Source organism: Nycticebus coucang, chromosome 20 (assembly GCF_027406575.1).
Source record: "Nycticebus coucang isolate mNycCou1 chromosome 20, mNycCou1.pri, whole genome shotgun sequence".
Lineage (NCBI taxonomy): Eukaryota > Metazoa > Chordata > Mammalia > Primates > Lorisidae > Nycticebus > Nycticebus coucang.
The window spans coordinates 35,737,564-35,749,659 of record NC_069799.1 but is presented as its reverse complement, the minus strand read 5'-3'; the positions used below and the strand labels follow the sequence as shown (position 1 = coordinate 35,749,659).

Sequence of the window (12,096 nt, the reverse complement as noted above, 5' to 3'; positions counted from 1 at the left end):
AGTCCCCTGGGAAGAATGTGGTGACATCATGACTTACAGGAAACTCAAACTCCTGTCCTCAGGCAATCCTCCTGTCTCAGCCTCCCAAGTAGCTGGGCCCACAACACTCTGCTACTTTTTCACCTTTTAGTAGAGAAGGAGTCTTGCTCTATCTTAAGCTGGTCTTGAACTCCTGTGCTCCAGCTATCCTCCTGATACAGCAAGTTCCTCTTCAGTATGTCTTTGGTCTCAGTGATTTGAAGAATTAATTCACAGACCATAGATCAGTGGTAAGACAGGATTTATTTATAGAAAAGAATACAGAAACACCATCACTCCTGGCAGAGAAACCAACCTAGTAGGAAAAAAAGCTCCCTCTCTGTAGTCACATAGGGTCCTCTGTAGTTACACTTAGTGGGACTCTGGTAGTTAACATTTAGGTGCTTGGGTCCTCATCAGTTACATTTAACCAGGACTGGGTAGCAAATGAATGGCTACAATCCCTTTCATTCCCAGGCCTAGGAAACTTACATGAAGTTGACCAGGCCTAGGATACTGGGGCTCCCTGTTCAGCAGCAAGTGCAAGGGGCAGAGGGAAACCTAAGGTGCTGGTGTCTCCCCAGCAGTTGTCTCGCCCTTCCGCCACTGGAACCTCCTGCAGGGCTCCCCTGCCCACCCTCCAGCCTGCTGGTTCCTCTGCCGCTGCCATCCCACAGACACCCCCAGGGCAGCAGGTCCTCCCCTCAGCTCCCGTGACCTGGCTAGGGCCCACCTGACCTGTATCGCTCCCACCACACCCCACAAAGTGCTAAATTTGCAGGCGTGAGCCACTGCCCCCAGCCACATCTTGGCTTTTATGAATAATGCTGTGATGGAAATGAGTGAGAACATGTATCTTCCCCGTTCTGCAGTGGATATTTTGGATATATACCCAGGCGTGAGATCACGGGATCAAATAATAACTTTTAATTTTCGTCTTCAGAGAAACCTCCCTACATTTTAATAGTGTCTGCAACATTTTTCCTCACCAACATTTTAAAAAGTGTCCACTTTCTTTTTATGGAGACAGAGTCTGACATAATCGCCCTGTGCTCAAGTGATTCTCAGCTTTGCTAGTAGCTGGGACTACAGGCTCCCGCCACCAAGCCTGGCTATTTTTTAGAAGCGGTGTCTCGCTGTAGCTCAGCTGGTCTCCAACTCATGAGATCCGGCATCCGCCCACGTCAGCCTCCCAATGTGCTGGGATTACAGGCGTGAGTCACCGGGCCCAGCCCCCAAAGCATCCACTTTTTGTATAACCTTGACAAACTTTTTTTAGTGTTCATTGTGAGTATGATGTAACACTTCATTGTGATTTTGTTTTGCATTTCTCCAATAATTAGTAATTTAAGGATCTTTTCAAATGCTTGTTGGCCATTTATTTGTATTTCTTTGAAAAATGTCAGTGAGCTCCTGCCATCCACCTGGTTCTGTCCCCCAGAGAGTTTGGATTACAGACATGAGCCACTGCTCCCCATCTCTTTTTAACTTTTTGAAGTAGGTCACCTCAGTCAATTTTGTTTGTAGTTTTCACCTATACAGGGTGTCCCCAAATTTGTCAGACATACATGCATAGGGAAAGTGGGAAATTGTAGCTAAATGTACCATTATTTACAAAATATTCATACCATAGTTTTCCGTCATGTTTTCTACCTGTTAAAATAAAAATATTAAAAATAGGAAACTGAGATTATATTTTATATCTATAAGTTACTTGGGACACTTCGTATATTGTAATGTTGTATGGTATTATTCAACTCTGTATACTTTAAGACATTGAGAACAAAAGATAAATATAAATCAACCGTGTGTGTACTGGCAATTTCATTTTCTTTCTGTTTGTTTACCTATATATCACTTACTTTTCATTTTCATATAGTACATTTTCTCTTGGTTGCTGGCCAATATTTATTTTAACCTATAGGTGAATACTTAACTTATTAAAACTGTCTTAATTATAATACGTATTTATTGGTGATGATATATTGTTTGTATGAATCATTTGTGTAATTTCAAGATAATTTTTGAAAGACCATATGTACCTTTATTTTTGGTATTATTGTTTATTTTTATCTTGTAAAAAACGCATAACATTTGGGAGAGCTAGCTGGGTTGATTGCTCTCAAAATGTAAATAACTAAAAAACATGTAAAATTGACAATTTTTAATTCCACAGTTCAGTTGTGTTAAATACATTAATGTTGTTATGCAAAATATATCTCTAGGGCCTGGCACAGTGGTTCATACCTGTAATCCCAGCATTTTGGGAAGCAGAGACTGGCAGATTGCCCAAGCTCACGGGTTTGAGGCCAGTCTGAGCTAGACAAGACCCTGCCTCTAAAAATAGGCTCGTACTTGTAATCCTAGCACTCTGGAAGAACAAGGTGGGTGGGTTTTCTGAGCTCACAAGTTTGAGACCGGCCTGAGCAACAGTGAGACCCCTTATCCAAAAATAGCCAGGCATTGTGGCAGGCACCTAAAAGTCTCAGCTACTTGGGAAGCTCAGGCAAGAGAATCATTTGGGCGCAAGGCAACAAAGTAAGACACTGTCTCAAAAGAAAAAAAAAAACCTAAAATACATCTCTAGAACATTTTTATTTTGCACAATTGAAATTCAATATAGGCAAAATTGCTGCCCATTTTCCCCACTGTCTGGTCCTTTATAAACACTACTCTATTTTTCTTTTGTTTCTACAAATGTAATTACTTTCATTATTTCATTTTATTTTATTTTTGAGACAGCATATCACTTTGTGCCCTTGGCAGAGTGCTGTGGCATCATAGATCATAGCAACCTCAGTTTCTTGGGCTCAAGCATTTGTCTTTCTCAGCCTCCCAAGTAGCTAGAACTAGGCGCCCATCATAATACCTGGCTATTTTTAGAGACAGGGTCTCACTCTTGCTTAGGCTGGTCTTGAACTCCTGAGCTCACACAGCCCACCAGATTCAGCCTCTTAGAGTGGTAGGATTACAAGCATGAGCAGGCTGAGCGCCTGTACTGAAGCAGCTAAGGCACCAGCCACATACACCAGAGCTGGCGGGTCCGAATCCAGTCCAGGCCTGCCAAACAATGACAACTACAACCAAAAACAAAAAATATCCGGGCCTTGTGGCAGGTACCTGTAGTCCCAGCTACTTGGGAGGATGAGGCAAGAGAATCACTTAAGCTTAAGAGTTGGAGTTGCTGTGAACTGTCATGCCATGTCACTCTACCCAGGGTGAGAGCTTGAGTCTCCGTCTCAAAAGAAAAAAAAAGAAGGAAAGAAAAAAAGAAACATGAGCCACTGCGCCTAGCCTTACTTTCATTATTTTATACAATTTTATTCAAATGTATCTGGTTTTTGAGAGAATCTGTATTATTTTATTTATCATAATGTCAAGATTTATCTTTATTAGAGATGTTAGAAGATTTCCTGGTTGTTAGAAGCTGAGTGATACTCTATTATTTATATATCCTAAATTATATTTCCCATTTATATTTTGAGGCAGATGTGGATTTCTTTCACCTAATGAATTATGCAAATGATGCTGTGATAAATATGTGTGCAAATAGCTCTTCATTTGATTGTGTACATGAGGGCTGTAAATCTGTCCTACATTTTGTTTCATTATGTATTTTATACATACAAAATAATAAAAAGTAATTATATGCTTCTAACAAATAAGGCCTTATATTATTTTGTATTCTTTACCTTTTCTGGAAAGTTTGACTTCAAGTATATTTTAATAAATAAAACAGGTTTTACCTCAAAATATATTGTGCCCTGGGTGGGCACAGGAGCATATAACTATACTGACAGCAATCTGGGAGGCTGAGATGAGAGGATGTCTTGAGCTCAGGAGTTGGGGAACAGCCTGAGTAAGAGGAATACCCCATCTCTACTAAAAATAGAAGATAAAATTACCTGATTATCGTTACAGACACCATTAGTCCCTGCTTCTCAAAAGGCTGATTCAGGAAGATTGCTTGAACCCAGGGTTTCAGGTTGCTATGAGCTAGGCTGATGCCATGGCACTGTAGCCTGGGCAACAGGGTGAGACTCTGTCTCAACACACGTGTGTGTATGTATACATACAGACACACATGTGCATATATACATATATATATCTTATTATTATAATCTCCCTTGCTCTCACTTGATGAATAATTCAATTAAATGTCTTTTTTTCCTGCAATTTTTTTTTTTCCTTGAGACGGAGCCTTAAGCTCTCACCCTGGGTAGAATGCCATGGCATGACAGCTCACAGCACCCTCCCAGTCCTGGGCTTAAACGATTCTCTTGCCTCAGCATCCCAAGCAGCTGGGACTACAGGTGCTTGCCACAACTCCTGGCTACTTTTTTTTTTTGTTGTTGTAGTTGTCATTATTGTTTGGCAGGCCCCGGGCCAGGTACAAATCCACCAACTCCGGTGTGTATGGCTAGTGCCCTAGCCACTGAGCTACTAGTGCCAATTTTTTATTCCATTTTTATCATTACATGTAAGATGAGTATCATTTAGATACTATATAGATGGATCTTGATTTTCATATTTTTTAAATCCCTATCATTATTGAGTGTCTGTCATTGGATTGTGACATTTAGTCCATGGATATTTACATAATTTTTGAAAGAGAGGACTTACTGTTGACAACTTATTAACTGTATTCTTTGATTCTTGCATCTGTTTTCCCCGTTCTGTCTTCATTTGTGTCTCATTGATTCGTGTAGTAATATGCTTTGCTTTTTTTAATTATTTGAATGTGTGATTTTAGGTATTTTCATTATAGTTACCATGGCAAGTACACATTTTCAAAATGTATTTTAAACTGGTAACAACAGTTATTCCTAGTTTTTAATTTTTAAATGTTCTTTTTTTTACATCTGTTCTAAATTATTTTATTGACATCAGCAATTACATCTTGTTATATTGTACATGTAGACCCATTAGCAGAGGGTTAGTGCTAACTTTCTGTTTTTGTCTTTGAACTCTCAAGTATGATTAAAAGTATTTCATGCACCATCATTATAACAATACAGATTTTCACATAGTTGTACTTAGTTATTTTCCCCAGAGTTACTTATTTTGACATAATTCAGTATTGTTGTCTAGGATCATTTCATTCTCAATGAAAGGGCCTTCCTTTGACATTTATGTGCCAGCTTTTAGCATCTGTTTATCATGATAAATATTTATTTTTTCTTCATTTAGAAGGGCAATTTTACTAATATCGTATATGTGCTTTGAAATTTCAGCACTTTGACTGTATCATTCAACTTTTTTTGATGTGGAAGTTTGCATTGATTACTCCACTAGTAATCTCACAGGAACATGCTTAGAGATGACATGTCTATTTTCTGTTGGTGCTTTCAAGATTCTCTTCTTGTGTGTGATTTTCAATCCTTGATCTTCATCTGTCTGTATGGGACTCTCTCTGTTTCTACTTGCTAGAGTATGGTGAGCTTTGTGATATTTTATATTTTTTTTCTTACATTTGAGATTGCTGGGTCATTTTCTTTGTGTTCTTCAACTTCAGAATTTGTGTTTATTTATGCTTTTATTTATTTCGATATCTTCATTTTTGTGATGCTGCTTAGTTGTCTGTATCATTGCCATTTGACCCATTAAGCATTATTCAGATAACGTTTAAGGTAATTTTGACATCTCGATATTTTATGGTTGATTTCAGATTATTTCTTTTGTTTCCTTGAGTTATATCATCCTAAAATTTGTACATGTTAGACTTTTTCACTGATTTTTGAGGATGAGAAAAGCCACCTTTCACAAAGTTTGTGATATGGTTTAATCCTTCAAGAATCTGACACAAATTGTACTCACAAAACAAGGACCATTACATTCTGACAGTGTTCTGCCTGTGGAAGTGTGTGGTTATTTTTTAGGTGAAGCATTTATCCACATTTCCTTTTAAGAGCCTGTGGTCACTTTCTGTATCTGTCTGTCCTAAATCTGTCTGTTGTCTTGGAATCTCTTTGCTACTGTAACAATATTTTACCTTTGGTTTCAGTACCTCCAGTCTGTCTTATAGACTATAGCACCATTCCTTTCAGCACCCTCGATCATGGAAGACAGCAACTTTTCTCTGGAAAGGCCCTGCAAACAAGGATTAACACTGGTGTCACTCTTTTCTTTGAAGGACAAAGCTGGGATTTAGAAGTTTACTTCCATTTTCACCATGTTCTATTACAATGGAGTAATGTCTGTGGTGGGTAAATATGACAAACTTCTTCCTGTTCTATTGGTCTCTTTTTGTTATTATTAATATTTACTAGCTTTTGGCTCGGTGCCTGAAGCTCCGTGGCTAGGGCACCAGCCATGTACACTAGAGCTGGCAGATTCGATCCAGCCTGGGCCTGCCAAACAACAATGACAACTACAACCAAAAAATATAGAGATATATATGTATATATATTTACTAGCTTTTTAAACTATTTTATATTATAAATATGCACACACACATTTATTTGTCTATTTATTTATTTGGAACTGAGTTTCTGTCATCCTGGGTGGAGTGCTGTGTTGTCATAGCCCATAGCATCCTCAATTTTCTGGGCTCAAGAGATCTTCTTGCCTCAGCCTCATGAATTGCTGGGACTACAGGTATGTGCCACCAGGCCTGACTACTATTTGTGGGAGAAATGGGGTCCATCGTTGCTAAGGCTGATCTCGAATACCTGTGCTCTAGTGATACACTCACCTCAATCTCCCAGAGTTCTAGGATTACAAACATGAGCCAATGGCAGGGTGTATGTTGTTTCTACAACTTCTGCTCACTTGCTGTGCTTAACATTCCTACCTGGTTTTTAGAATTCCCTGAAATGCAGTGTATACATGTAATATTTATTTACCTTTAAGATAATTAGTGCCTGTGTACTTACTGTATTATGCCATCTTCCTAATGTTTTTGGCATGATTTTGTAGATAAAATATGTAATGTGTATTTACTCAGTTCTGATAAAAAAAAAAGTCAGTGGCTAACATTGCTATTGTTTAAATTTATTTCAGGTATATCTAACCATCCTGACCAAGACCATTGGCAAGATTTGGACACAAATACTTTATTCCCAGACATAATCCTGAGAAGATATCAAAGTTGTGCCCCTGACAATTTAAACTTAACAAAAGACTGGGCAAGTGTGTCTGACTGTAAGCAGCAGAAAGTATGTGACAGTGAACTTGACCACTGTTTAACGGCTACCCATACCATAATCTTCCAATGTAGTAAATGTTTAAAAGTCTTCACACAATTGTCAAATCTAAATAGACATAAGGTGATATGTTCCATATGCAAAACATTTCACTGTATAAAGGATGGGAAAGCCTCTAACCCATGTTCACATGAGATAATTCATATTGCAGAAAAACAGTACAAATGTAAAGAAGGTAGCAAAGTCTTCAAATCTGACTCAAGCCTGTCTAAGCATAAGAGACCTCATACTGGAGAGAAACTCTTCAAGTGTGAAAATGATAGCAAATGTCTTGGCCACAGATCACAATATTGTAACCATGAGACTATTGATAGTGGAGGAAAACCCTACAACTATAAAGACTGTGACAAACTTACCAAGGAGTACTCACACCTTTCTGGACATAAAAGAACTCAATCAGGAGAGAAACCCTGCAAATGTCAAGAATATGGAAAAGGCTTTAACAGTTGTTTAACACTTTCTGTACATAAAAGAATTCATTCTGGAGAGAAACCCTACATATGTCAAAAATGTGGTAAAGCTTTTAACCGGTACTCACAGCTTTCTAAACATCAAAGAATTCATTTTGGAGAGAAGCCCTACAAATGTCAACAATGTGGCAAAGCCTTTAACCAGTACTCATACCTTTCTAGACATCAGAGAATTCATTCTGGAGAGAAACCCTACAAATGTCAACAGTGTGACAAAGCATTTAACCAGTACTCAAACCTTTCTAGACATCAAAGAATTCATTCTGGAGAGAAACCCTACAAATGTCAACAATGTGGCAAGACCTTTCACTATTACTCAGGTCTTTCAGTACATAAAAGAATTCATTCTGGAGAGAAACCTTACAAGTGTCAACAATGTGGCAAAGCCTTTACTGTTAGTTCAACCCTTACTAAACATAAAAGAATTCATTCTGGAGAGAAACCCTATAAATGTCAACAATGTGCCAAAGCCTTTAGCCAGTACTCACATCTTTCTAGACATCAAATAATTCACTCTGGAGTGAAACCCTACATTTGTCAACAATGTGGCAAAGCCTTTAACCAATATTCAGCCCTTTCTGTACATCAAAGTTCTCATTCTGGAGAGAAACCCTACAAATGTCAACAATGTGGCAAAGCCTTTCACCATTACTCTGGCCTTTCTCTACATAAAAGAATTCATTCTGGAGAGAAACCTTACAAATGTCAACAATGTGGCAAAGCCTTTCACTATTACTCAGGCCTTTCAGTACATAAAAGAATTCATTCTGGAGAGAAACCTTACAAATGTCAACAATGTGGCAAAGCCTTTGCTGTTAGTTCAACCCTTACTAATCACCAAAGAATTCATTCTGGAGAGAAACCCTACAAATGTCAACAATGTGGCAAAACCTTTCACTATTATTCAGGCCTTTCAGTACATAAAAGAATTCATTCTGGAGAGAAACCTTACAAATGTCAACAATGTGGCAAAGCCTTTACGATTAGTTCATCCCTTACTAATCATGAAAGAATTCATTCTGGAGAGAAACCCTACAAATGTCAGCAATGTGGTAAAGCCTTTAAGCAGGACTCACATCTTTCTAAACATCAAAGAATTCATTCTGGAATGAAACCCTACATTTGTCAACAATGTGGCAAAGCCTTTAACCAATATCCAGGCCTTTCTGTACATCAAAGTTTTCATTCTGGAGAGAAACCCTACAAATGTCAACAATGTGGAAAAGCTTTTAACTGATACTCACACCTTTCTGAACATCAACTAATTCACTCTGCAGAGAAGCCCTACAAATGTAAGCAATGTGACAGAGCCTTTAATCTTAGTTCAACCCTTAATAAACATCAAAAAAATTCCTTCTAGAGAGAAGCCCTACAAATGTCAACAATGTGGTAAAACCTTTAATCCTAGTTCAAAGCTTACTAATCATCAAAGAATTCATTCTGGAGAGAAACCCTACAAATGTCAGCAATGTGGCAAAGCCTTTCACCAGTCCACACACCTTTCTCAACATCAAAAAATTCATTCTGGAGAAAAACACTACAAATGTCAACAATGTGGCAAAGCCTTTACTGTTAGTTCAACCCTTACTAATCACCAAAGAATTCGTTCTGGAGAAAAACCCTACAAAGGTCAATTATGTAGTAAAGCCTTAACCAATACTCAGGCCTTTCTGTACATAAAAGAAGTCATTCTGAAGAGAAACCTTACAAATGTCAACAGTGTGACCAAGCCTTTAACCAGTACTCACACCTTTCTGAAAATCAGCGTATTCATTCTGGAGAGAAGCCCTACAAATGTCAACAATGTGGTAAAACCTTTAATCTTGGGCGGCACCTGTGGCTCAGTGAGTAGGGCGCTGGTCCCATATGCCGAGGGTGGCGGGTTCAAGCCCAGCCCTGGCCAAACTGCAACACACAAAGAAAAAAAAAACCTTTAATCTTAGTTCAAACCTTACTAATCATCAAAGAATTCATTCTGGAGACAAACTCTACAAATGCCAAGAATGTGGCAATGCCTTTAACCAGTACTCACACTTTTCTTGACATCAAAGAATTAATTCTGGAGAGAAACCCTACATATGTTAACAATGTGGCAAAGGCTTTACTGTTAGTTCAACCCTTATTAAACATCAAAGAACTTATTCCATAGAGAAACCTTACAAGTGTCAACAATGTGGCAAAGCATTAATAGTACTCACACTTTTTTAGACATCAAAGAATTCATTCTGGAGAGAAACCCTAGAAATGTTAAGAATGGGGCATAGCCTTTCACCAGTACTATTGCTTTTCTGAACATCAAATATTTCATTCTCTAGAGAAACCTTACAAATGTGAACAATGTGTCCAACCCTTAACTAGTACTCAAACCTTTCTGTACATCAAGTAATTCATTCCTGAGACCAACCACAATTGCCAAGAATGTGGCAAAGCCTTTAACCAATACTCGGGTCTTTCTGAACATCAAAAAATTCATTCTGGAGAGAAACCCTACGAGTGACAACACGGTGGCAAAGCCTTTAATCAGTATTTGAACTTTTCTGCATGTAAAAGAGTCCATTCTGGGGAGAACCCTTATAAATATGAACAGTGTGTCAAACCCTTTAATTCACGTTCAAACCTCACTGTATTTAAAATAAATAATAAAGGAGAGAAATCTTTGAAATATGAAGGATGTTGTAGTACATTTACCTAGTGGTGATAACTTGCTAAGCACAAAAGAATTCACACTGGTGAGAAATCCTGCAGCTGAATAGTGTGGCAATTCCTATAACTGGAACTCAAACCTTACTATGCATAACAAAATTCACATTGGAGTGAAATCCTACAGATGTGAATAGTGTGGCAAAGGTTTTTACTGGTCTTCAGCCCTCACATTGGAGTGAAATCCTACAGATGTGAATAGTGTGGCAAAGGTTTTTACTGGTCTTCAGCCCTTAGTAAACATAGGAAAAATCATCCCAGAGAAATAATGTGACAATATGAAGACGTGGCAAAGCCTAATGCTAGTGGTCACAGTTTTCTGTATACAGTAGAATTCATGTTGAAGAGAAACTCTACAAATATGAAGAACATAACAAATGTTTATTTTGTGCTCGAACCATTATATAAATGAAAAATTTATAACAGAGAAATCCCTGACAAATGTAAAGAAAGTTTTGAATCCTATAAGCAGGATTCAGTACATTTCATGCATTTTAGTACATAACAGAATTCATACAGAAATTGTATATATGGGAAGAATGAGACAATATCTTTAAATGTTTCTCATGCTTTTCTAATCATAATTCATATGAACAAAATACTCTACAAATTGCAGTCTCAAAGCCTTAAAGTTGTGTTTGTCCTGTTAGGTAGGGCTAAGAAGAGACAGGGTCAGATGATACAGGAGATCCTTTGTCCATCATTAGAGGAACAAAATGACCAGAGGGGGCTTCTGTGAAAGACAAACTGGCATTTCAAGAAGGCTTTCACAAAGTGAACTGATATTTGCTTTACAAGAATGAGTCTCAGAGGTAGAGAGGCAACAATATGGAGATAAGGCCAAGGCCACAAAAAGGGATGTTTGGATCATGGGTTCAAGTAATGTGACTGTAAGCTCAAGTGACCTATTTTCATTAACATAGTACAATTTACACCAGTTCTATCACCCTTCACAAATTCAATGATAACTTCTGGAAATTGCCTTACAGGAATAGAAAATGGGAAGACTCTCCTTTCTGGAAGTTTTCTCCCTTTCCAGGAAAAATGAATATTTACCCCCCACACCACTTAACATAGAATTGGAAAATTTATATAAAAGCAAAGCATCTTACTAAACCCACAGTCTTCTCCACTTGAAAGATGTGTTCATTTTCTGGAGTGTACTGTTCTCTAATAAACTTTGATCTTTTGCATACACATATCTACTTATTCTGCTCATTTGTTCCACTGTCTTGGTACCAGTAACCATTCTTTGGCCCTTGGAACAAAAAAACAGGGAACATATACCTGATGTCTGGTCCCCATATGTGACATTTTGGTGCCAAAATTTGGGAGGAAAATAGACATCTTTGGCAAGATAAGTTAATAGAACAATAAACATTGTTAATTCACTCTGCCTGCTCATATTGCTTATTACACCTACAGGTCTCACGCTGTCTTTGCTTTCCAGGTAATGTAGCTCCTTATGTACCCCTGCTTCATCTCTTTTTTTTCTTCATCTCCACAATGCACTTCATCCCCCAGTTAGGCTGATATTCATAAGCTTAAAAAGGTGCCTCAGGCTCCACAACCATAATGTTAAACCAGATTGTTAAGGTCTTGATAACCAGAGTGGGGAGGAAGAGTCAGTGAGAGAAAGCCAGGCCAGCAGCAGGCCCCAAGAGCAGAAGGAAGTTTTGAAATGGTTGCACCACAAGGGAAGA

At 38.1% G+C, this 12,096-nt stretch overlaps 1 protein-coding gene across 3 annotated transcripts in view; it reads left to right on the top strand.

The window, feature by feature from the left end:
- Positions 1 to 11,811, top strand: part of LOC128572818 (zinc finger protein 724-like) — a 38,207-nt gene extending 26,396 nt beyond the window's left edge. The window contains exons 4-6 of one of the 3 annotated variants that reach the window (XR_008376257.1): positions 7,021 to 9,238; positions 9,323 to 10,540; positions 10,606 to 11,811. Coding sequence is in view for 1 of the 3 variants with exons in the window: in XM_053572930.1 (XP_053428905.1) it covers positions 7,021 to 8,930 (1,910 nt within the window). In the remaining 2 variants the exon portion in view is untranslated. Of the gene's footprint in view, positions 1 to 7,020 lie in introns of all 3 variants that reach the window. The other 2 variants (XR_008376256.1, XM_053572930.1) reach the window with 2 other exon arrangements.
- The last annotated feature ends 285 nt before the right edge of the window (positions 11,812 to 12,096 follow it).